This window comes from Procambarus clarkii, chromosome 42 (genome assembly GCF_040958095.1).
Source record: "Procambarus clarkii isolate CNS0578487 chromosome 42, FALCON_Pclarkii_2.0, whole genome shotgun sequence".
NCBI lineage: Eukaryota > Metazoa > Arthropoda > Malacostraca > Decapoda > Cambaridae > Procambarus > Procambarus clarkii.
Window position 1 is genome coordinate 35,998,885 of NC_091191.1, and position 27,924 is coordinate 36,026,808.

General features: G+C 36.1%; 1 protein-coding gene across 1 annotated transcript; it reads right to left on the reverse strand.

The window, feature by feature from the left end:
• Window positions 1–21,805: 21,805 nt before the first annotated feature.
• On the reverse strand, window positions 21,806–24,000 carry LOC138373560 (corepressor interacting with RBPJ 1-like). The gene is made up of 2 exons (XM_069339777.1): window positions 23,583–24,000; window positions 21,806–22,224 (listed from the first exon to the last, which is right to left on the reverse strand). The coding sequence occupies exons 1-2, from the start codon at window positions 23,998–24,000 to the stop codon at window positions 21,806–21,808; spliced, it is 837 nt and encodes a 278-aa protein (XP_069195878.1).
• Window positions 24,001–27,924: the final 3,924 nt, after the last annotated feature.

The following is a 27,924-nucleotide window of genomic DNA, read 5'->3' on the forward strand; positions in this document are numbered from 1 at the left end:
AGCGATTAGCCGTCCTAATGCTGCCCATCCCCCTCGAATTAGTAACAGTCTGCAATCGTATCGTCATTATGCTGGTCTTTCTGTCAATACTCATTCTGTAGGTGAAATTCATCAAAAGACAGTTATTCATACATTATACACAACATCTCGAATGAGTAAACTTTTACCCATTCCTTGTCAAAATCCTATGGTGGCAGTAGTAAACTGGCACAATCCCGAAGACAGTATTACAGTAAAACAAGATAGTATAGACCGTGGGTTATTTTCAGGTGTTTCTTATGAAACATCAATTGTTCGATATAATTATGGATCAGGACAGAATGCACTACCAACTTTTTGTCAGACCTATTTTGATCAGCATACCCCACTTCAACGTGGTGTTCAGTTGGGAATTTTAAAAGGGGTTAATTCCAAGTGTCAAGAAGATAATAGTTTGCTTAATTTTACAAATGTAGAAATAGAATTCGTTCACATAGATGCCAATACTCTTGCTCTTATTTGGAATGGCAAAATTGGGGATTTAAAAGAGCCTATATATGACGATTCTGTTCCAGTATCCACAGGGACGAAGAATGGAAAAGGGAGTCGAAATGACTACCGAGTTACAGTAAATGGTCCACACCACCCTTCCCTTGAACGGCAACAGCGGTTGAAGAAATCTCAATATTCTTTAGCTTTTAAAGAACATCATCCTAATTACATTACATTTAGGTATTTTAAAATTGATAGTGTAGATTTACCAGTACTACAAAGTTGGCGTTTTTCTCTGATAACAGTGTCACCATATATACCATCTTTAGGTGATAAGTTACAAACACCCACTTCACAAAAAGGTGTAATTGGGCGATTAGTTAGTGAACAGGACATTAAATTACATTAAATTAATGAGTCAGGGTGATATGTTTTCATCGTATGTACCCATTGATGTTTTAGTTAACCCTCATTCACTTAAAAGACAAGCTCCAGATTTATATTGCAATACCTTTGATAATTTGAATTACATGGATGCAGCTTTTACTGTCACTTTTGAAAATGTTATTGAACATCTACAGTGGGGTCGAAAAACTTGTACTGGAATCCTTATGAATCCCTATACGGGTGAACCATATTTAAATAGAGATAATGAGCCAGTTTTAGCTAGTTTATATGAAGGTTCTTATATGTGTGTTACCAATCACCGCGCAAATGCTACGATGCACACTTCACGAGCAGATGAAATTGTATTTTCTGAACTGACTGGAGCGCCAGTTCGAGGACGACGTGGTGGTCTTTCCACAGGACCCATGGAACTTGTATCATTCCGTAGTATAGGAGCTGCTCGAATTCATACAGAATTGACTCAAATACGCTCAGACATGAAACACATTGAATTGGAAACTATTCAAAATAATGATACAGAAACAGAAAAAATGAAAATGAAAGAGGAATTATCTGTGGATCAAAATACCTTCAACGTTATCATGACGATTTATTGTTAGCAAATATTAACTTAGCATACAAATGTACATCCATGGTAAATATTGAAGAAATTTAAAAAAAAAAAAAAATATTGTTATTGTTAAATATGCTTGTTTAATAATATACATTGACCTAAGCCTTATTATTTATTAAACTGACTCTTTGCCACAGGGAAATAATTGTTGTGACACTAGTAAACTAGCTCTCTAAATAACTTGCAGTGACTGGAAATCACCTCAGCCATAAAAACTGGCTCTTTGCCACAAGGAAAAATAACTACAGTGACTGGAAATCACCTCAGCTATAAAAACTGGCTCTTTGCCACAAGGAAAAATAACTGCAGTGACTGGAAATCACCTCAGCTATAAAAACTGGCTCTTTGCCACAAGGAAATAACCTGTGTTAGAATTGGAGTAAGTGAAGAATGTGTGTTATGCAATCGGTAAATAAATTTATTCTTCCTTCTTCTTCTTCTTCTTCTTTTGCACTGGGGAAGCCGGCCGAGTGACTGACCAGAGATACAGAATCATACGTTGCTGATAGAAACAGTCCTGTAAAACAGATAATAAGGCGTAAGTAAGGTTAATATTTTGTCTCTCTTATATAGAAATTACCCCTTGATTTGTGTTATCTTACTTAATGTGTCTAAGAATATGGTCATAACTATTGACTTTAAATAAACTTTCAATTGGAGTATGTGTGTATATATGGATGACTGATCTTACCTGCAGCTGATTGTTGGTTCTGATGTCCAACAATGAGGTCATTATTAGCAGAGATCTGGATGTAATCGGCAGTGTCCCCCTTGACCTTGATCTTCTCGGGACCGACCATTGTGTCAGCCGCAACTCTCGTGGAAACTAGTAGACACAAGACAATTATCTTGAATACTTCCCCTTCCATGCTCTACAAAACCCAGCACGAGATGGCGTCAGAGTAGCAGGCGCCGGCCCTGTCAAACGTGTATGAGCAGGTTTTTTTTTTTTGCCTGCTCTCTCCACGGTGTGGGTATTCTTATTATATTCTACAGTAGATAATTAATTCTTTCAAATAACTGGATATTCTTATTATTCTACTGCAGATAATTAATTCTCTCAAATAGCGGGTGCTGTAGCTGTAGGAGAATGAGTTTTCTTGTAGGATGTTGGTTAGACTGCTGTGGTTTTTAACACTGTGGTGGCGACGACGGCGACACGCGCCATCTTATATACAGCGAGGCTACCTCAGCCAGACTCCAGGGCGTCCGGTTGTGAAGAACACTTTCCACTATCTTTTTGGTCGAGTTTTATATTAAACTAAGCTTAGGTTGACTTATTCAGCTTGTCTTATCAGCCATAATGTTTATTATTTTTTTTAGATCAGGTGACCCAGAGTACATCATCAACATTAAGAAAGAAGTACCCCCTAATAAACTTCGGTCACACTTACTTCACACTACCATCCATGTTCACTGGTCCAGATCCTAAAAATCGTGTATATTATTACTCTTGTTAACTACTGATTTTAAATCTTCCACAGCTCTTAGATTTTCGGGACCTTCAGTGAGTGTGAGTATATCAATCTCTTTATACAGTCTATTTCAGCATCACTACAAAAATTATACAATTACAGAGTGCAAACTATAACTTATCCTCTGAGATGATAATATACCTTTATCTTATAAGATAAAACTATAAATTATATCCTTTTCCCCAATTTTAATTATATCATAATGAGTTGGGGATTACAGATTACTTTTCTCCCTGAAACACCAATTATTCATCTACTAACTAGGATATAATTCAAAATTTAAAATAATATACAAACTATATTATAATGTTATTGATGAAAATATTTTTATCACATCAGTTGCTAAAAGAAGATAATCAAACTTTATTTTCACCACACATATATATTTAAGGAATCTGATATAGATTTATGTTAATTATACTTTTGTATAAGAGGAGGCAGGAAGTTCCAAGGCAATCATAATAGTCATGGTATCATCATCAAAAAAACAACAACAAAAAATTGTCAAGAAAAAATGTATCCATAATGAGAAATTCTTCAGAGAAATAATTACAGACAACGTGAAGAAAATAGTGGACATGCTTATTAATGTCCATGGTAAAGGAGATAAAATGATTTATAACCTCTTCAATTTAGGTATTGGGAAAAAGTATCAACGGTTCCTTTAACCCAAAATACTTATGTAAACGCCTGTTTGTCTTACTTGAGAGATCCAGTGCACACATATGACGCTCTCATCAGAATGAATGTTTTATCTCATAATGAAAAAGGTGATTACATGTTTGGTCATCCAGTAATATTACATGATAATCATCTTGCTGGACGACAGCTTCAAATTAAACGTTCTCATGTGGATGTGATTATTGGGACTGTGACAACTGAACAAGGATTGCAAAATGGTATCTATAATACTTGGCCGATTACTTGCCAATCAGTCACATGTAGCTTCCGTGAATATCACTTAGCTAAAAAAATTTATAATAAATTTGTACAAAATTGTATTTAATAAATCAAATTATAAAAACTGAAATGTATTTTTGTTGTATCCATCTCATTATGCAAAGTAGCTACATTCCAACATTCGGTTTCAGTATCCCCAAAATTTTATCCTTTTCCCCAGTTTGAAATATTTTCATAAACAGTTGAAGATTTCAGTTCAAAACAAAAAATAAATAATACATTCCCTATTATTCCAAGAAAAAATGCTGTATAATCATTTCTAAATAAATGGATCCATATTTTGGGCTGTGTTTGGCACAAGCCAGCCATTGTTCATAAATTTCATATTCTCTTGTTCAGCTGACACAGTGCTGCCATCTGCTCTGGGCAACCAGCTAGCTATGTCGCAACCTTATTATTTAGAACGGGAACTTTAGTTTAGGTGGACGTCACCATGAATTTAATGAATAGTTCAGATTGGAGAATTATCAATTACCACAATACCATCATTACAGCATGAAGCGACTTTTTTTTTTAAGTAAAACGAAAGTTATAAAAGATTAGTTAGTTAAACCAAAAAATATATTTCATTTGTTGTTTTATAAATCAAAGAGATATATATTTTTTATTTCATTTTTAATAACTCCTTTACTCTAAATTATTTCAGATTAAGAAAAATATACTTTAGTTACGTGACTAATTAAATTGCGACATATTGGACAGTTACTAAGTTGTAAAAGACACAATTCACAGACACAAAAATGTTGACAGGGTAAAATGAGAACACAACGTTCTTTATCTTGGCAGATATTACAGCGTGTATTCATTAAATTCTTATCATGTTGACAATCGGATGAAACTGTGGGTTGTTGACGTCCTAAATTCTTTATAGTAAAGCTCAATATCTGATCACATTTGGGATCAGATATACAATAAGTAGTTGTATTAGGCTCATTATAAGTCCTGGTTAATGTTACTGTGTCATTATTCATTGAGGTTAAAAATATATTTTCAACTTCATCTTTTTGGTTTTGATTATTTTCTTCTATGATTTTAACCCTTTTAAATTTTCTTTGGTTAATATATAAATATCTTGTTATAATAGTTATAGCTTGATCATATGATTTAAATGAACGTCCAGAGTATATTACTAGGTCTTTAAATACTCTTTTAACAATATCGCGTTTGTAACTTTTAGATAAAGTTACTAAAATATCTAATTTGTTCATCATTTGCATAATTATATCATTAGAAAATATTTTGGGGGGATATTTAGTGATTGTAGATGAACGTATATTTTTAATAAAATCAGGCCCTTTCATGATCAATATATAATAACATTGTGTTGACCAACACCCATGTTCTATCCATGGATCATGACCTTCTTTCCAATTTCGAAAATGCATATTGCAATAGAAACAGATTACTTCATCTCCATGAGGTGTTTTTTTATAAAAAACCCAGCTTGGGCTAACTCTTTTGGGCTGGGATGTTTTATTGAAAGTGGCCAGGAGTCTTTGAAACTAGACAAGCGAACTCTAACCTCACTATATTTTTCATGATGTGGAGTTTTATGCAAGAGTATCTCCTTGGGTAATATGTTATTTTGATCTAATTCAAATTCCAAAGCATTATTATACTTAATATACTTGGGTTCTATGAGATAAGATGAAAATTCAATAGGAATATTACCTACTGGTTCGCCCTTCAAAAATGGACATTCAGGGCTTATTTTACTATGAAATTCACTAAGTTTAATAGTGTTGTTATTTAAAATGAGTATTATATCTTCATTGAAATAATCGTCATCATTTAAAATATCATCCCAAGAATTTACATAGACATAACAAATGCACATGCGCATTCTATTCCTTTTTTCAGATAGAAGAAGCCATTAGTTACCAACTCTTTGGGCTTTGGGTTACCTACAGGCCAATTAATAAATGTTTCTAATCGCTCTTGCTCGTATTTTAAATCATTGTCTATACACAGCATCTTTTATACTGATTAATCCTTGTGTCTTTTCTTCTATATATCAACATAAAAGAAATATTTTTTTTTTTTACTGAATAGTTAAAATAGCTTTTATTTCATCACTAGTAGTTAAAAGATGTATTTTTAATTTGGTGGATTCTTTATTTTTTCTTAGTAAACCTACCTCCACATATGAATTTATATTAAATATATTTATTGGCAGAGGTTTATTATTATTATTATCATTATTATCTATTACATATATATTTGCTTGATTTACATTAGCTTCACTAAATAATTTTTGAACTAAAATACTCACACAAGCCATAATATTTTTCATATCTTGATTAAAAGGTGAGGAATATGATGATGGGGGAAAAATATAAAAAAAATTTATTGGTTATATCGATTAAATCTGGAATAGTTTGCCCAGATATATACTGCATATTAATATTTTTTTTATATACTATTAATGAAACTTGGTTCAACTAGAACCATACACACAAATCCACATTCACATTACAAAGTAATATATATGACACAGCATAAAGTATTCTGTGATAACATATGCTATTGACCTCAGAAACATTAACAGAGTTTATCATGTTATGAATTCAAAAAAATTATCTTAAATAATCATATAATTATTTATGCAACCTTTATTCCCATTTTCTTAATAATAGAAATTAATTTCTCCTTGTTTCTAAAGATTTCCTGATAAAGTGACACTTTATGTTGAAGAACATGGTTTTCTTGGATCAGATTATTCATATCCAGCATAAGTTGTTCTGGGGTTAACGTATTGGCAAGTAATTGATGAACCTGTTGGTGGGTCAAGATTAAAATACGGGACCGTTTACTTGCAAGAAGAATTTCCTTCATTGTTGTTATGGGTTGATTTTCTTCACTGGGGTCTTGGGGACAAGGACGCTTTCGGGAAGTTGAAACAGTCTTTACTCCAATGTCGTTTCCTTGGGAAATTCTGGTACGTCCATAGGTTCTGGGTCTGGTACTTCTTCCAGCATTTTCTTGACCTATTGCTCCAGTTGAATTTACTCCAATGTCGCTTCCTTGGGAAATACTGGTAGGTCCATGTGTTCTGAGTCTGGTGGGTCTTACACTTCTACTGGCATTTTCTGCACTGAGTTCATGGAAAGTTGTTGCAACAACAGTCTGACCTACTGTGGAAGATGATGGAGTTGCCGCTCCAGTTGAATTTACTCCAATGTTGCTTCTTTTAGATAATTGCTGTTGTGTTCTGGGTCCTGCTAATTCCGGAGGCAATGGGTCCACTGTAACTCTAGCAGCGAAAGTAGATGTTCTGCCTAAGTCTAAACAAACCGAACCATCAGTTGTTCTGTTATAGCCACTGCCTCCGACTCGTACTAAAGACCTTATTAGCAATTTCATGTCAAATTCATATGGTGCAACCATTATGAAAAACACTGTGCGCTCTCTTATTTTATATGATCAATTGTTATCCACTTCCCTAGAAAGAAACTTCCAACAGAAAAAGGGTGGTTGTAGACCAGTTGATGGATAGGTTGGTTGGGTGGCTGTTGACCAGTTGATGGACAGGTTGGTTGGGTGGTTGTAGACCAGTTGATGGATAGGTTGGTTGGGTGTTGGTTGAGCAGTTGATGGACAGGTTACTACCGTGAAAGAAAAAAAAAATTATTTGAAAAGGATAAGACACATACACACATACATTAGTATAAAATATCTCTGTAGCTGAGAGAACCATCTATAATAACCTTTCGATATGATGCGGAGCCTGGCCCGAAGGTGTGGACCTCTTAGCAGGAGTTGAGTAAGACTAACTGCAGTGTTTCCGTCGCCACCTACCATCACTCGCTTATCTTTTGCCCTTCTAGCTCCCCCCCCCCCCCCCCCTCATCCCCCAACTCAGCATTGTTGTATATTGCAGTTGTGACTCAATAATTAGAGAGTCGCTTAGTTGAATGCCGCCATACCATCTTCAAAACTACACTGGCATTAACTTCATTAAAGTAATCGACATATAAGCTCACCTTTACGATGGATGTGTAACGGTTCTATTGTTACGTAAAGTATGGTGACAAATAAACACAGACACTAAGATACTATATATATATTTGGTCGAATATACAGAAGTACACCGGTGATACTTTGGTGTGAGTTGAGCGCACTGAGCGTCGGTACAGTATCTCGCAAGTGTCTGCTCTAGACCACACTTGAAAGTAGACTAGCCAATGTTCGCTACACCGCTGCTTATATGCTAGGGCAACACCTCACCGTGTTGCCCAGGCAACACCTCACCTCATTCATCTCCAAAGGTTGACAGGAATATTAACAATGCATTTGGAGCGAGTATATTATTGGGATAATCTACTCGCTACAGAACTCCCCCTCCCAGGGGATGAAAGGAAAAATACTTGATCAAGGAACTTAGCTGGTCAGCGAATTGTACGCCCTGCTCGCGTTACATAACCATCAAAGTTAACTTCCTCCTCTTCGCTGATGTCATCTAACTGGGGTCGTAGGGTGGGAGGTCACACAGGATCGTCCGTCGTCGCAGGATCAGGTTGTGGTGCGGCTGGTAACTGGGGTTGTAGGGTGAGAGGTCGTACAGGATCGTCCGTTGTCGTAGGTGGCGGTGCTGCTGGTAACTGTGGTCGAAAAGTGAACTGCGTAGTCGGCGGATGTGTCTCTAGAGGGATGTCTGGGGCAGCGTCACAGTGTGCTGGTTTAAGGCGATCGATGGAGATGTTTACCCGCTGTCCTCGGCGTTCAATGGTCAAGAACTTCGGTGTTCGAGAAACCACTTTAAATAGTCCTTCGTAAGGTGACTGTAGAGGGCGTCGAACAGCGTCGACTCTTACAAACACGTGTTCAGATGTGTGGAGCTCATGAGGCACATATGTAGCACGAGTTGTCGGTTGGCGTGGTGGTGTAGGCCGAATGTTTGTCATGGCCGCCCGTAATTTCTGGACAAAAGTGGGGTCTGGGGGTGTGATAAGTGGCGTTGGGGTTAAGAATTCGCCCGGAAGCCGCAGGCTAGATCCGTATACTAAGTCTGCTGCCGAGAATCCACTGCCCTCCTTCGTGGCCGAACGGATGCCAAGCAAGACTAATGGAAGGTTGTCGATCCAATCATCAGGGCGTGCTTGAGCTCTTAGGGCAGCTTGTAGTTGTCTATGAAAGCGTTCTACCATTCCGTTCGACTCAGGGTGGTATGCTGTGGTTCGGTTATGTGTGGTGCCGAGGAATTCCATAAGTTCCTTCCATAGATATGATTCGAACTGTCGTCCTTGGTCGGTGATGATGACAGAGGGGCTGCCAAAACGGGCGACCCATCCAGAGAGGAAAGCCTGGACCACTGACTCAGCTGAGATGTTGATTAATGGGATTGCTTCCGGCCATCTGGAGAATCGATCGATGCAGGTGAGTAGATAAGAATATCCTCTTGCCGACGGTAATGGTCCAACGATGTCTACATGCACCACCTCGAAACGGTCAGAAGGTAACGGAAACTGTTGAAGAGGGCTCTTTGTGTGACGATGTGTTTTCGCTCGCTGGCACTGGAGACATGAGCGAGTCCATCGTCGAACATCGGCATTGATTCCTGGCCATACAACACGCTCCGTTAGTAGTTTCTGGGAAGCACGTACTCCTGGGTGTGCTAGGGAGTGAAATACTGAGAACGTTTTCCAGCGAAACTGGGCAGGAATGTAGGGCCTAATTGCTCCCGTCCGTGAGGTGTCACAGATTATCCTTCCGCCACCTTCCATGGGAATCTCGATGAACCGGAGAGCTGTGTCAGATGTTCGTAATCGCTGCAGATCAGGGTCTTCCCGTTGGGCCTTACTGATTACACAATAGTCCACCTGAGCTGGGTTTGTCACGACGTGGTTTATGGTGGGTCGAGACAGTGCATCGGCTATGACATTATTAGTTCCTTTGACATGACGGATATCCGAGGTAAATTGGGAAATAAATCCCAGGTGGTTGGCTACTCGAGGAGAGTGAGCATCACCCTTGGCCGCCAGCGCATAAGTGAGAGGTTTGTGGTCTGTGAGGATGTGGAAGTTCCGCCCCTCGAGAAAGTGCCGGAAATGTTGTATGGCTGAGTAGATGGCGAGCAGTTCCCTATCAAAAGTGCTGTACTTCTCTTCAGTGGGTGACAGGCGCGCTGAAAAGAATGCAATTGGGCGCCATTCTCCTTCAACGAGCTGTTGTAGTACAGCACCAATTGCTGTGTTTGAAGCGTCGGTAGATAGATTGGTGGGAGCGTCAGACACTGGGTGTGCGAGCAAGGTGAATTCCGCCAGCTTGTGTTTTATGTCGGTGAATGCTGTCTCTGCCTGGGGAGTCCACTCCAACGGAAGACGGGACGTGAGTTTCCGACCACGTAAGAGGTCGTATAAGTGTCGCAAGATGTCCGAACAATGTGGGATGAATCGATGATAAAAATTCACTACACCAAGAAATTCTTGCAACTTCTTTGGAGTAGATGGGCGCGGGAATTCCTTGATTGCCTCGATTTTCTTCTCTAGTGGTTGGACCCCTGCTGCTGACACACGGTGTCCCAAGAAATCCAGCTCTGGAACATGGAAAATACACTTCTCGGAGTTGAGCTGCAAGCCGAAGTTGCGCAGACGGGTGAGAAGGAGTCGGAGGTGTAGCAGATGTTCTGTTGGTGATGTACTGGCCACCAGCAGATCGTCAATGTAGGCGTAGTAAAAAGGAAGGTCCTTAACTACTTGGTCGATGAAGCGTTGGAATGTCTGGGCTGCATTCCGTAGACCAAAAGGCATCCGGACGAATTCAAACAGTCCAAAAGGTGTTGTGATCGCTGTTTTCGGAATGTCTGCCGGTTCCACAGGGATCTGGTGAAATGCCCGCACAAGGTCAATTTTCGAAAAAACGGTTGCGTTGCTCAATCCCTGTGAGAAATCCTGGATGTGTGGTATTGGGTAGCGATCCGGCAGAGTGCGAACGTTGAGAGCCCTGTAGTATCCGCAAGGGCGCCATTCCCCTGGGGCTGTTTTCGGGACCATATGGAGAGGTGAAGCCCATGGACTGTTCGAAGGGCGGATTATTCCCGCCTCCTGTAGCTTATTGAATTCAGCACGTGCTACCGCCAGTCGTTCCGGTGCCAGGCGGCGTGGTCTGGCGAAGGTAGGTGCTCCCGTTGTAGTAATGTGATGCGTAATCGTATGTTGCACCTCTGGTCGAGGGCTGGCGGGTTGGGTCACATCTTTGAATTCATCCAGGAGTGCTTGAAGTTCCGTAGATGTGACTGGGGTGACGATGTTAACTTGTGTAGAGGTACTAGGAGAGGCTCGAAGTACTGCACCTGCGGGACCCACCATAAGTCGATGGTGTTGCAGGAAATCCCATCCAAGAATGGGTTGTTCCACATCCGCTATGAGGAAAGTCCACGTAAAGCGACCCAGAGAGGCGAACTCGAGAACCAGGGTGCGGGTCCCATATGTACGGACGGACGTACCATTGGCGGCTCGTAAGTCCAAACCAGGAGTATGGGTTGGTTTGACTAGTGGGGGAGGCAACACGCTAGCTGCTGCACCTGTGTCAACGAGGAAACAGCGTTTGGTTATGACGTCAGATATGTAGAGCAGTGTAGTGTTTGAAATGGCGGGGTCACTGGCCGTTAACAGTCCCCGCCGAAGTAGTTTCCAGACCAGGAACAAGGAGCCCTACAGTTGCGGGCTTGGTGTCCGAACTTCTGGTGGTAAGAACAAAGCTTTCCCCGACGTTCTCGCTGTCGCCTAGAGACTGATACTGGATTCGCATGGTACGTTTTCCCTGGGTGGACGAAACGCCGGTTCTGGAGGACGTCGAGTTGTTGGGTGTCTGTAGTCTGCTGTGTATCACTGAGGTGGGACAATATAGTGTTATTAGACGTCGTATGAAGCCGGTCTGCCAGTGTAGCCAGCTGGGCTAATGGGGTGTCGTCAGCCATACTGAATAGGGCCGGTTGAATGTGTTTTGGACAGAGTTGTATCCACAGTGATCTCACAATCTCGCTGGGGGCTGGGCCAGTTGCAGTATGCATCACATACTGAATATGCCGCAGAAGCTGAGCTGGTGTTTTGTCTGCTAATCTTTTGTCAGTGAGGAGTTAATCCCTTTGTTGAATGCGGCGTTTCATTGCTGCCTGTAGAAGAGCGGCCTTCAATGCAGTGTACGTCCTGGTGTCCGGTGATGGCGCGGTGATGACAGCGGAGGCAGTGTGCATAGCCTCCGAGGTAAGTGTTGGCAGGGTACAGGCATATTGGGCTTTCTCAGTCGAAATTTCGTGAAGGTCGAAAATAGCCTCCATCTGCATGAACCAAAATTCTGGCTCATCTGCGTTGTATGCTGGAAACCTGGTAGATAAATCCATGGCGAAGATCTAGTTTGTGACTAGGTGTTCTTTTTCACTCACTGGGTCACCAATGTAACGGTTCTATTGTTACGTAAAGTATGGTGACAAATAAACACAGACACTAAGATACTATATATATATTTGGTCGAATATACAGAAGTACACCGGTGATACTTTGGTGTGAGTTGAGCGCACTGAGCGTCGGTACAGTATCTCGCAAGTGTCTGCTCTAGACCACACTTGAAAGTACACTAGCCAATGTTCGCTACACCGCTGCTTATATGCTCGGGCAACACCTCACCGTGTTGCCCAGGCAACACCTCACCTCATTCATCTCCAAAGGTTGACAGGAATATTAACAATGCATTTGGAGCGAGTATATTATTGGGATAATCTACTCGCTACAGATGTGATTGATCAGAAGCTCATGTTCATTTTCATAATAAATATATTTTTGTGATAACTGAAGAATCATAATTTTATACAATTCCCATTTTGATATAGGATGTGACATAAAATAAAGCGTGAAAATATCAACAATGTTTTCATTGTTTTTTGGGAATTGCCTGCTGATCTTCCTTAGACTAGTACCACGTAAAGTCCCAGTTCTGACTAAGCACTGTGTCAGCTGAGCCATAAATAAGTATTCGTGGCCGCCGGCCATCCACTGACGGCCAGCCACACACTCTTCGCTGCTTTTCCAAAGAAAAAGTGGTACGAAAAGCTCTCTTCAGAAAGAACTCACACTGTTTCCTCAGATGGAATTAGAATGTAAGCTTATTCCTCATACAAATATAATATGAGATATTATTTTTTTTCAAAAGTATCAGACACCTGATCTAGATGAAATCCAAAACAATTAAAATATACCTTGTCATTTGAAATCTCGGTTAATTACAAGGTTAGTAATGCCTGTGTGAAAATTGGCCATAACACCAAAGATCCTCATCGAGTTGATTTGGCTTATTACACGCTGGAGAATGGTGGCAAATCTTAACAAACTCACACTTACTATGAACTTGAACCTCTTTTCCAATATCTGATGTCTCTTATTTTTTATTTTTTTTGAGGGGGGGGAGGTATTTACAAAATTCCTTTCTCTAATGAGTTAACTGCTTACCATCGACATCCTCTTATTTATTTTCAACTATTCCTCCCCTTATAATGTTTATATGTCTATCCTTTAGATTCTTTTTCTCTGTTAATGCCTCGACTTGTCGCCTGCCTTGAGTCTTATCTTTTGCCCTTTGTTTTGCGTCTTTTAATTTTGCTTTATCTCTTTTTTGTGTGGTTGTTTTCTCAACAGTTTCAGGCGAAGAAACTTTCTGAGAGGCGATTGCTTTTAAAATGCTGTCATCAGCCAATACACTTTCGTACTTAACTTTTAGGTTTTTAAGGAACCAAGATTTTTCTGCTTCCATATTAGCCTCATGTAATAACTCAATCGATTTTAAATTCTTCTTTTCGTTATCGATAGACACTATTTGATTATTATCCTCATTGTTGCTTATAGAATACGTACCATTTTTCAGGGTTAATTTACTAATATTGTATAGAATTGGGAAAACGGGGGCTATTTCTATAGCTTCATTTATCATCGGCATGTTCAATATTTCAGATAGCATATCTTGGTGGTTATACATTTCTCTTGAAAAATAAAGGTTTAATTGAATGGAACGCCGAAGAATATTATCGTTTATTACCGTGACAAGATTCTTATAGAACTGGGCGCAGAATATAAATTTGAAGATATGATTTGAAAGTGAAATAAATAATTGCATCATTTCAGATTTTGCCATTTCATTCTTGCAAAATATTTTTCTCATTGAGAGTTTTTCGAATGCTGATCTTAAATACTTATTGTTGCATGTCCCGGCCAAGTAAGCATCGAGCTGAGTAGTGACAGCTTGGATGATTAATGTGAATTTATTCATTTGAGTTTCTTCATATTCCATGGGGTCCACCGAAGTCTCATCATGGTTAATCATCGACAAATGCATTCTTGTCTCACTTAATTCTGAAAGCATTTGTTTGTTGGAATCCTGGAGACTAGCATTTGTCTGTTGAATGGTCAACAGGTTAGAAGTTATTGTTTCATTTTCTTCTTGTAAGGTCTTAACATGTAAATCATTTTGTTGTTGTAAAGCCAGTATTTCATGAATATTATCAGAAGGAAACTTGCGAATCACGTTCAAGATAATGTAATAAAAACGTTTTACATTATTTATATTCAAATCTTGCCTTATTTCCTTCTGGAATAATGTATATATATAATAGTAACGAATGCATAAACTTTTATAACTTCCTCATTCGTCCCTTTATAATTTCTTTCCAGTTCAACAATTCGTTTGGTTATAATCTCTTGAACTAAAACTATTGATGCCACCGCATCTATTAACAATTTAGCAACATAATTAGGTTCATCTAATTGACGTTTTAAATTATCATATTGATTTACATAAGGTATTATTTGATATTTGTGTTTATGTACTGTTTCATCGATAATATTAGTTATAAATTTTTCTAATATTTGATTAAATAAATTTCTTTCTTCCTCGTTAGTAAAAATATTAAGTAAATCATTATTTTGAAGTGATTCAATATTATTAATATAATAATTTAAACGGGAAATCCTATCTTTAATGTCCTTTTCACGTTCTTGGTAAATGTAGTTTTCGCGTTCGGTATTCAACAACTAATGAACCGATTTATTATTGCTTCAATTTGTGATTTTCTTGTTTCCTTTGATTCATTATCATCATCTAAAGGAAATATGCTTAAAAACAATGAATTATATCGCTATTCGATAATGTAGGTTTTTTATAAAGTCGCTCTAATGTTTCAATATTATATTTATTTGCTTCATTTATATTCTGTACTAATGTATTATATTCATCATACTTAGTTTGTTTAGAATTTTCACAAGCTAGTAGTTTTTGTTCGCATTCCTCAAGATAATGGTTTTGGGATACTAATAGCTTATTATATTCTTCTTGGTCTGATTGTTTATCATAGTTGCATTTTTGTAGGGCTTCTTGGCATTCCAGAAATTGCATATTCTGGATCCTTATATCGTTTTCACATGCGGCTAATTTTAGTTGGTATTCCTTAAGAGACATTAAATTTATATTTATTTCCCTATTTAATTCTTCTTGTTGTTGACGACTTATACTAGAATTATTTGATTTTATTAAATCGGTTAGTTTTTCTTTTTCATCAGCTAAGTCTTTTATTTGTTTGTCTTTGTCTTCGGAGATATGTTGAATTTGTCTGTCTTTCTCATCTAACATAAATGCATATTTTGTTTCATAGTGTTTCTTTTCATCATCGTATTGGATTCTAAGCTTCATTAATTCAGTATTGTTTCGATCTTCTAGATTATTTTTCAATTTATTTTGATTATCTTGAAGAATTAAATTTTCCTTCTTTAAATTCTCTATTTCATTTTCTTGGACTCCTAATTTCTCTGTAAGCTGCACAATAGTAAGTTCTAAATCTCTCACATTTGTATTTAAATCTGTTATTGTGGCATCTTGATTTCCACATTTAATTTCTAATTCACTTTTTTCATTCTCGCATTCATTACATTTTTTATTCAAAAGAGCTATTGTTTGTTTTTGTTGATTCTGACTCTTAAGAGGATATGTTTTGGTTATTAATTTAATATATCGATCAGAGATAGTAAACAAATGAAGCATTTTATTCAATAATAGAATTATTCTTTTATCATCATCATTCACAACAACAAAATTGTTAATAAGAGTTTTTATGAATATACGTTCTCTCAAACCCGAGGAACCATTGTCTGGGAATGTTATAGTATTCAAGATTATTTTAACAATTTCACTCATTTTTTTTTAAATTATTGATTTAATATAATTCTACGATCAGGTGACAAAAATTAAGCAAGAAAAAGAAGGATGAGTGGGGCTTCATTTTCAAACAGGTAAAAGAAATTATTTATTTATTTACCTGATTCTCATAGAAATTGTAGGGGACGATGGATTGAGAGAATTAATTGGAGGAGATGGTGGGTGTGTTGAGTAAGTAGGAGGAGATAGTGGTTTCGGAAAAGGAACTTTTTTGGATGCTCCATTCCCTTATACCCCTTCTCAACATAGAAATTTGTCTCTCCTGTTCTTTAAACATTTTATACAAAACTGACAAATTTTGTTGAATAATATGGTTTTCATGTTTCAGCTTATTAATATTCAGCAATAGTTGCTGTTGTGTTCTGGGTCCTGCTAATTTCGGAGGCAATGGGCCCACTGGAACGGTAGCAGCGAAAGTGGATGTTCTGCTTAAGTCTAAAATGACTCCTCTGTTATAGGCACTGCCTGAGACACGTACTAAAGACCTTGACAATTGCATGTCATCAAATTCATATGGTGCAACCATTATGAAAAACAGTATGTGCTCTCTTATTTTATATGATCAATTGTTATCCACTTCCCTAGAAAGAGACTTCCAACAGAAAAGGGGTAGTTGTAGACCAGTGAATGGACAGATTAGTTGGGTGGTTGTAGATCAGTTGACAGACAAGTTGGTTGATTGGCTTGACCAGTTTGTGGAATGGTTGTTTGCTTCTTCAGTTTCGCCAGAGATTGAGTAGTACTGCAACTACCACTGCTTGTTTGTTCACTTTCACTGTCTAGAAAGTTATATCAAGAGGTAGTATGTGGTGTAGTGTGCTTGGATTGCGACTCTACCACTAATTAATCCATAAACTGTGTTCTGCTGCAGGCTACCTTAGTGACACTTTTATACTACCTTAAACACAAAAAAAAATATCTATTTTGAAAGGACACACACACACACACACACACACACACACACAGGTGGAAGGTGGAAGGTGGAAGGTGGAAGGTGGAAGCTGAGTACCCAAATGAGCCACAGAGACGTTAGAAAGAACTTTTTCAGTGTCAGAGTAGTTAGCAAATGGAATGCATTAGGAAGTGATGTGGTGGAGGCTGACTCCATTCACAGTTTCAAATGTAGATATGATAGAGCCCAATAGGCTCAGGAATCTGTACACCAGTTGATTGACGGTTGAGAGGCGGGACCAAAGAGCCAGAGCTCAACCCCCGCAAGCACAATTAGGTGAGTACAATTAGGTGAGTACACACACACACACACACACACACATTGGTATAACTAAACTACAACTTTTCCTCATCTGAGATTATATCTGGGGAAAGGAATAATATTTCGTCAATAATTATAAGGTATTTATTATAGGAATAATAAGATTTGAAATTCATATATTTCCAGCCGGGTTGATAGATAGGATACATTATGTTATGCAAATGGTCTAAAATCATCCTTATTACTGTAGGTGTGGACATATTTTTGTATCCAACTCAACTTTCTTGACGATGATGTTTTCTAATTTCTTAGAAGAATCTTGGGTATGAAGTATTATCAATATGGTTTCCCATATTGATAATACCTTTCCCATACCTTCAGCCGCCAGCACATCTGTACGTTCATTTCCATAAATTCCAACATGTTAGGCTTTGTAGTATTGCTCTCGAATCGTACATATCATATCATTATCACTCATCTAAAACATTCTTTACTATGATATAATTGCTTTAATAGTATATTTTATCTCAGCTCTACAAATTGGACATGTGGATATGTTTGATGCACATTTGAAACAAGTGCATATGTGCTTACAAGGTAAAAACATTAACTCTCTCTCATTCTCCATACAAATCTTACACTCAATCACTCTGTGTCTAATTGTACCTTCTGACTTTGGGAGAGCGGCAACTTGATCAGTTATTCTACCAAATAATGGTTGTGGGTTAGAATCACCAGACACTGGTGAGCTTGGGACAACATCAACTTCAGTCAATGTCAATTCATCAACTATTGTAGATTCTACTTGCTGATTGGGGTAAGAAGCCAACTCAGTTCCATCAGACATTGGTTGGCTTGGGACAACATCAACTTCAGCCAATGCCAATTCATCTACTATAGGCTGTATTAAAGTTGTAGATGATTCTACTTGTTGGTTTTGGTCAGAAGCCAACTCAGTTCCATCAGACATTGGTTGGCTTGGAACAACATCAACTTCAGCCAATGCCAATTCCTGTATTAAAGTTGTAGATGATTCTACTTGTTGGTTTGTGTCAGAAGCCAACTCATTTCCATCAGACATTGGTGGGCTTGGGACAACAACAACTTCAGCCAATGCCAATTTATTTACTAGACGTTTTCTAACTTCGTCTTCTATGTACTGTAAGACTGCTTCAATAAATGACTCAATGTTAAAGAAAGGTAACCCCTTCTCTTTGAGTTGATTATGATACGTTGTCATCACATGATCTTCCTGGAAACCCATTGAAATAAGGTGCTTAGTTATGTCTAGTTCCTTAATAAGTTTGTGTTGATCTTCATTGATATGGGTTATTGAAAGGTTTGTCTCATAAGGTGGCCTTTCCCCTTGAACCTGAAAAAAAAGAATAAAGTTAATGTTACAAATGGCTTTTATAATGATTATAATAATAGTCAACCTTCATTTCAAGTTACTGTAGCTGACATACCTGATCAATGAATTCTTTTCCTTTCGTCAAGAAGAGGAAGGTACACTCTGGGTACCAGCGAGCATGTTCATCCCAAGGTATATCATCAGTTTCCCAGTTTCGAAGTCCATTCCCACAATGATAACAGCGCACATGATCACTTAAACCACAATAGAAGAATCCAGCTTCTGACAATTCAGTTGGTTTCTGTGTTACACGTTCAGGCCAATTGTTAAAGCTTGCTAGGCGACTTTCAAGTGTTAAGTAGTCTTCTCGCTTGGCGATGGTATGCTGGTGAACTCCATTGTCTGTCATAGGACTTAGACCACAGACATCTATTCCTTGTCTATAGGACGAATTTTTACTATTTCTCAGTGGAAGGGAATAACCCTCGAATTTTTCATTAAATAACAGTGGAAAATTTCCCACTGGTTGGTTTCGAATGAATGGACAATGGGGAAAGTGTAGTACTATATACCAAATGTCGATTCATAATATCCATATTATTCAATGTATCCCACAGTTATCTGGCCACAACCTTAGCAACAACATAACGTTCTCCATCATACCGCTCAATGTCTTCCCTTTCTCCAATTAACATATGAACACTTTTACTCCCAGTAATTAAAAAAAATTTACCATTAATGTATCTGTCACTGAAATGAGCTGATTCACCATTCACTTTAGTCATACAAACTACTTTAGAAGTAGTAGTACTGGGATCTTCTAAGCAATATTGTTTCCATAGATCATTTGTTTCCGGTTGTTTATCATCCTCATCACCAATACCACCAGTAAATTTTTTATTGGCAAAGATCACTAAATCAAACAGTCCCTTAAACTCCAAGAGTGTTACACCACGAGTAACATTTTTTCGAACTTCCGGATCATTGTTGTAGATTGTGTCATCAGCAGTTGACCTTTATGTCATGAAGAATAGCAGGGTCATCTTCAGGGGATAGGATTCCATGTGGGACATTTGCACTTATTCTTTTTATCTTCTTTTTTTCTTTCAAATTTTTTAAAAGATTTTCATACCTACAAACAAAAGAAAAAAAAGAGTAAATAAGAAGTAATAATTTGTTGGGGTATGGATATTATAAAAATATATACATGATATATATTATTAACATATTATAATAATGATACTTACAATTCCGAAGACTTAAAACTGTTTTCAGTATAACAAATCATCTTCTGAAGTGATGCTCCAAATGTATCTGGAAGTTTTTCTTTCATCTTTTTTTGGTATATGTTATCAAGGGTCATCATTAACATATTTATAGAAAGTGGTGAATCCATAGTTGTTGTATATGTCATTAATTAAATAATATTAAATAGTTATCACTATGGACATATGCATGCAGCATCAGACCACTTAACACTGAGGTAATAATACTAGGCATAACGCTTTTATATACTTGAAGGCGATTTAACTATGCTTTATGGGAAGACACATTCGGGCCTGCACACCCCACACCTCACCCCTCCTCCTCCTCCACAAGTCAGAATTGAAAAGATAGATATAAAAGAATTCAACTGTCAGTTACAACCCTAGTCCTGTGCTGTATCTAGTGAGTCCACTTTGATAATATTATAATATAATAAGATAATATAATTATATTGACTTACTTTGGGTAAGGTAGGGTCTTGTTTGGTCTTATTTATATAGCAGGCCCAATACGACGTTCTGGCTGCTTAAATCTCTAATTATTAGTCCTGCATCACCTTATACTATCTTAGATAAAAATGTTGATTGATCAGTTAAGTTACATATGCCTTAACATATTTTTTTTTTTTTACATTCACAGATTTGAAATAGATCACCATTATGACTGATATTAACGAGACAACAGCAAATTTTGAAAATGATCAGACTCTGAGTGAACCCAACCCTACAGGCAAAGCAATGAACCCCAATGAAATATGGGAAGCTGAATCTGTAAAGACTGAACCCAACCCTAATAACCCCAATGAAATATGGGAAATTGAATCTTTAAAGATTATGTTAATAAAACTTGAAGAAATACTACTAAAGTGGGGAATAAAATATGAATTATTCATGAGACAAAATAATGGAGTCAAGCTTGAAAATACCTATCAAGTGATTTTGATGTCGAAGGCCTCATCACAGGAAAAAATTGAAATAAACCATATTAAAGTAGTATTTCAAGATGATGAATTGGTTTTGTTTAATGGGTGTGATGACAACTTAAGTTACCACCTGAAAAAACACAAATATGTTGTGTGTGAGTATACTCTCATCCAATTAACTATCTGTAGTTTTTTTAAATATGAAGAAAAATTACCCATTACTTTGTACATACGAATTTTTAAAGATGAATGGGCATCCAGCCCAGCGTGGGATAATCAGGTGAAGTAACTTTACACACAAAATTTAATGATTATTTCCTCGGCTCCAAATAGATGTTTTCCTCCTCCCCAACTTCAATGGAAGAATCACTTGATATATCAATGAGATAGCTTAAATATCATGTCTCCAAAAAGCTATAAATGTCTCCTGTCCCCCCTCCCCTCTATTTGGAGGAGGTGGGTGCAAGGCGTCGTCCTCGTTCACTCCAAACCCACCTTCACGTATCTAGACAGTCTTCACAATACCGACATATGACAACTTGTACAGTGAAATTAAAAGGTGCCCCCATTCCCCTACCTATGTACACTAGAATAATAAAGGCAAAATTAAAAAAAAATAAAGCAATATATTTTATAATTCATACACACTTTTATTTAGTGAAAATTACAGTGGAATTAAAAATGAAATGAGGCAGCCTTCAACTGTTCGAAAGTTTTTTTTTTAAATCAGCAATCTCCTGCCAGAGGTTTGTATTCTTCTTCAGATCGGTGATGTACCCACGTCAGTCACTGTGCGGGACTTTTGAATAACATTGGCTCTTTGGTCCCATTATAAATTAATATGACTTCCAAGTCGTTGCACATATCAATTCCTCAAAAGAAAGGCGGGTTGTTTCAGCCTTCCAACTCTTTAATTTCATTTTTTAAATCATCAATCTCCTGCTTGAGGTCGGTGTAGTTCTGCTTCAGGTAGGTGATTATTTTTAACAACTTTTTCTCTATCATCTTCAATAGTGTGTTGTTCTGATTGATGTCGGTGTTGTTCTGCTTGATGTTGGTGATTATTTTGCTGATTAATTGTAACAACTCTTGGTCTGTCTTCAAAAATATTGTCTCGTTCTGCTTGATGATGTCGGTGTTGTTCTGCTTGAGGTTGGTGTTGTTCAGCTTGATGTCGTGGATTATTTGTAACAACTCTTTCTCTATATTCAATATTAGTTTCTCCTCTTCCTCTTCCCAGCATAGTTTCAAGGTTTTTTTTCAGCGTAGCTTGTGTCCTATTCTCCATCCTGGGGTTCATCTGAGGAGAGAGCATCTCGGACAACTTTTTTCTTTGGAAGAGCAGCGAAGCTGGCCATCAGTGGATGTAATATAAGAGTGAGAGTGGTCGGTGGCAACGAATATTTATATATATGGCTCAACTGACACAGTACTGCTCCGGGCAACCAGCTATTACATTACTAGGTGGACTTCGCCGCCATGAGTTTGATCACATGGTTTTCCACACTTTATCTAAAATATCACTTTTAAAAATGTTGACTTCAACCTTCAACGGTCCAAATTTTTTTATTAAATCAGTATTCTTCTGCTTGAGGTTGGTGGTGTTCATCGTTTTTTCTAATCAATATTCTTTTGATTGAGGTGTATTGATGTTCTCTCTGTGACATCAATAAGCATTGTTTCAATTTTTTTTTTCAGCGCAGCTTCTTTACCTTAACCTGTGGGCGACAGAAAGCTAATGAAATTGGGAGTATGACTGCTACGGGACGCCCACTCACGGATGCGATCCCACTATTGCTCGACACGGGTGCTTTTGGCTGCTGGGTTGAAGAAGTTATGTAAAAAAGTGAATTTGAATTAAAAATTGCCCAAATACTAGAAAAAGGTGGGGGCCTGGGAGCCGGAGAAATTATTTCGTGTATATTAATGATATTAAAACTGCCAAATTGAAATTGACCACAAAGACATCTCATGAATACGATCATAGGCATAATATATTATTTAGCATTGGTGGTTTTATTTTAAATCTGTAAAAAAAAAAAATATATAATAATAATCTGTTGTCCTTTTGTTAAAATTTGGGTTGGGGTAGGATAATAAAATAAATTGATTTGTGGAAATAATATAATATAATATAATATATTCAGTATCTCATTCTTTTACCCCAATTATTTATTTAGAGTGATTAACAACTACTACTATTTTCTGATTGAACTGTTCATTCATGCTTATTTTGTAAAAGTATTTTCTGGGGGAAATAAGCCACCACAATGCAGCCAACAACATTCAGAAACCGGTTTCAAGGTTCTGCTATACAGGCATTCCTCATATTTTTCTCCAGTCTGTGTGATTTTATCCATGATGGCTTCGGTAAAAAAAAAAAAAAAAAAAAAAAAGGATAACTTCCGAATGGTCTCAACAACTTCTATCTTCCATTTAGTTTCTCCGATGTCACTTCGACATCTCTTTTTGGGAAGTTGCGGAGCTGTGTAGTAGCAAATAAGAAAGACATTAATATATTCTCTACTGAATAAATTTTAACAAAGCATAGGAATTCACAGATTTAAAAAAAAACTTTTAATCACGAAAAAATAAATAACGTACAATTGAAATTAAAAGGATTAATTTCAGTCCATCCTAGACTAACTAGGTCAGACCTAAAACGTCATAATTTTCACTTATTAGTAAAGTTAATTACAAATACATACCTGTGCCTGTTGTTGTCTCCTGACCGAAGACACGTTCCTCCACATTCTCCTGCTTCTCCCATTCCTCCCCTGACTTGGTGTCATCATCTCCATCTGAAGACCATGACCATTTGATTTTTCTAGAATCAAGCTTCCTTAGTGCCTTTTCTTTCTTCTTCATCTTTCTCTTTATGGCCTTATTTAGTACCAAGCCCTTTAGTTTGTCAATGAACCGGTCACTTTCGAATGCGTCTGAGGACGACGATGAGGACGACGATAAAGACGATAACGAGGAAGAAGATGAAGAAGATGACCTTGCTTTTACCGTTGATTCAACCAAACAAGACATATGCTCAAGTAAGACAGATGCAGCTTGGCCTCTTTCAGCTTGTTCTTTTGCTTCCCCAGAAGAGTTAGTAGTTATCTCGAAACCTTTCATCAGTTCGGAAACAAGGGGTGGGGGAGGATAGAGGGAGGAAAGAACGAATAACAATAAATTAAAATTACTATTATAATTGTGTTTTACTGTAGTATAATGAATAAAAAAACAATCTCTAAATGTCAATTTAACTGAAAGAGACAAATAATTACAAGTCAATCATATTACACTATGCTCTCTTTATATGTTTCCAAATGGCTTAGGAAGTGGTATTTTCTGACTTGTTCCTTCAGCTGAGATAGCTGGCTGTACCTGATCATTGTGCACATAAGTAGTTAATGTAGGTACTATAACAATAAGAAATAGAGTGTGTGGTTTTTTTATGATTTGATTCATAAACTGAACTGGTAAGGAATTGATTATTGAAGCTTGTTGTTATGTAATTCTTGATGGACTAGATGACTGCATATGGATCAACAGTTATACTGTAATGACGCCCGTCACTACCCTACTGAATGATAAACTGCTTAATTTCAGTAGACTGTATTGAACCTTACTTGACACCTGACACTGGAGCTGGAGAGAGAGCAAGGGGTTGTGACTCTTAAATAGGCAGAAATTCTCCTTTTATACCACTATCCCATCCCCCTTCCTCCACCATAGGTTGCTGAATCAATACAAGTTATTTTAATTAATATTTTCTATATTTTTATTAATATAGGCCGATTACTAAATTCTAATTCTGATTATTTTGTTACATCATAAACAAATAATTTAATGGATAAGTAGTATATAATCAAAGGCTGAATGTTTTCTTAAAATCTTTCTATTCTCTCTCCCTCTTTTTTTGGAGTTGAGTTAATTTGCCTACTCCCTGACCTGCTACTCCTTTTTTTATTTTTTTTATTATTCATCCCCCCCCCCCAAAAAAAAGTCCTTTTTATCATCCTTCTTTTCGTCTAGCATTATTATATCCTCTTCTATTTCCTTTTCATCCTCCTTCTTTTCTTCTAGCACTATTGAACTAATGTCATTTATTGGTTTAATATCCTCCTTCTTTACCTTCAACTGATGAACTGGTGCCATTTATTGGATTAATATCAACTTCCTCTTCCAATTGCTTTCCTTCTGTTCCTCTCCTATTCATGAACCGTTTTCCTCTTTGATTCTTTTTCAGAGTCAATATTTCATTTTTTCGTCTGTCTTGGGTATTTAATTTTGATCGTTGTTTGGCATCTTTTTGTTTTGTCCCCGAATCTGTTGTTTTATATGTTTTTGATGTTTTTGTTGTTTCCTGTGATGAAACTTTCTGAGAGGAAATTGTTTTTAAAATGATTTCATCGCCGATTACATTTAAATACTTCTTTATTATTTGTGTTTCAATAAACCATTTCTTTTCTTGTTCAATATCATCACTGTTCAATAATGTAAGTAATTTTAAATTGTTATCCTTGTTATCAATAGACACTATTTGGTTTTTGTAAATTTCATCGTCGTTAATGTTAATTTTTTCTCCAATCAGTGTTAAACCCTTAATATTATATATAATGGGAAAAACAGAGGGGGTTTTAATAGCTTTCTTTATATTTTGGGAGTTTAATAAAGCTGTTTTCATAGTATCGATGTCATATAGGTTTTGTGAAAAATATAGGTTTAATTGAATAGAAGGCATAAGAATTTTATCGTTTATTACCGTAACAAGATTTTTATAGAACTGGGCGCAGAATATAAATTTAGAAATATGATTCGAAAGAGAATAGAATAATTGTTTCATTTCATTTTTGGCAACACTATTCCTACAAAATATTTGTTTTACTTTAATCTGATCGAATGCTAATACCAAATACTTTTTTCTGCACTTCTCTGCTAGGTAAGCATCGAGTTCATTAATAATAGTTCTGATAATAGAAGTGAACTTTTCTACTAGAGTTTCATCATAATCTGAAGAAACGTCAATTGTATTAATCATCAACAAATGTATTTTCGATTCTTTTAATTCAGAAGTCATGACTAACATTTTAGATCTCATTTCTTTATTTGTTTGTTTTAATATCGAATTTTCTGATTCCTGCATTTGTTGAATGGCTAATATTTCAGAAGTATCACCATATGATTTGCGAATCACTTGCAAGATAATTACATAAAAGTGTTTTATATTTCGTATGCTAAAATCTTTTTTAATTTCGTTCTGATAAATTGTATATATAATTGTAATAAAAGTATATACCTTTATAACTTCATAATTTGTTTCTTTTGTATATTTGTATAAATCCGCAAGTTGTTCTATTATCTTTTCTTTAACTAAATCCATAGATGCAAGTTCATCTACTAACATTTTAGCCAAATAATTTGGTTCTTGTAACTGACGCTTTAAAACAACATTTAAATCAACATAAGGCATTAATTCTTTTTTGTATTTTTCTACTATTTCATCAGTAATATTATTTTTGAAACTATTTAGTATATGATTAAATAACCCTCTTTCTTCCTCGTTAGTAAATAATACATTTGCTATATTTTCCGGTTGTAGATCATTATTATTATAATTACTATTGTTAATAATGTCATTTAACTTAGCAATTCTATTTGTGTGTTCTTGTCGAATATAATTCTTGTGTTTTGTATTAAAATGATCAATAATCTTTATTATTATTTTTTCAATTAGTTTATTTGTTTCACTTGAATAACTATTATTTATAAACAATATATTTGAAAAACATTCAGTTATATCATCATTTGATAATATAGATTTAAAAAAAAAATTAGTAAATAATGTATTATTAAAATTATTTATTGTGTTTATATTCGCCAATAATTCATTATATTTATTTAGCATTTGGTCCTGAAGTTGTTTATAAGTTTCTTCTTCTTGTTGATGTTTCTCAAGTTCTTTTGTTTTGAGTGATAATAACTCCTCCTCATATTGCCGTTGATGGGCTTGTTTTTGTTCCTCAAGTTGTTTCATATAGGTTTTTTCTAGTTCATGTTTTTCATAGTTACATTTCTCAAGTTCATTTTTGTAAGTTTCTTCTAGTTGATGTTTTTCATTAATATGTCTATAACTTTGAGTTAATTCTTCATTTATTCTATTTATTTCTTGTTTTTGTTCAGATAATTGTGTGGTACATAGTTGTAGTTTTCTATTGAGTTCAACGTTTTTAGATTTTATTTCAGTATTATTTGAATTAGTTAGAATATTTAGCTGTTTAATTTGATTATCTAATTCTGTTATTTGTTTTCTTTTTCTGTTAGTTGTTTATCTTTTTCTATATTTCTATTATCTAATTCTTTTATTTGTTTGTCTTTTTCCTCAATTTTATCTTCACATTCATTTAATTGATCTAAATTAAATATTTGGGTTTTCAATTCTTCTTCATATTTATTGTTTTCAATTTCTAAATTGTTTATTATATTTTTTTGTTTTTCTATTTCAGTTGTAAACTTATCAACTTGTTTATTTAAATCGAGTATTTCGCGTTCTTTTTCTGCTTTCGCAGTCTCTAGGAAACTTTTTTCCATATAACACTCATTATATTGTTTATTTAATAAAGCTATGGTTTCCTTTTGTTGGTATTGACTTTTAATAAGAGGATATGTTTTAGTTATTAATTTTATGTATCGATCGGACAGATCAAATAAATGAAATAATTTATTTAGTAATATGATTATTCTTGTTTCATCATCATTTTTAGCAGAAATATTGTTTAAATAAGTTTTTATATTTATACGTTCTCTTAAACCTGAGGTTCCATCCTCAGGGAAATGTACCATATTCAAGATTGTTTTAACAATTTCACTCATTTTTTATGGGGTGAGAAAAAAATACCTATTTTGAAGTCCAATGTTAATTTTATCTTATTGAAATGAAATGAAACAGTCCATCAACCAATGTACATTATATTGAATAGGACATTCAATGTTGATTTTTCAGCATTCAAAATAATTATTTCTTGGATAGTATATTCAACACCGAAGTCTGTTCAA

Excerpts from the sequence above, each read along its gene's own strand:
- LOC138373560 (XM_069339777.1), bottom strand. The coding sequence starts at position 24,000 with ATGAAAGGTTTCGAGATAACTACTAACTCTTCTGGGGAAGCAAAAGAA. Across the intron at positions 22,225-23,582 it reads GGAGACAACAACAGGCACAG|CTTCGCTGCTCTTCCAAAGA; the intron begins GTATGTATTTGT and ends ACTGATGGCCAG.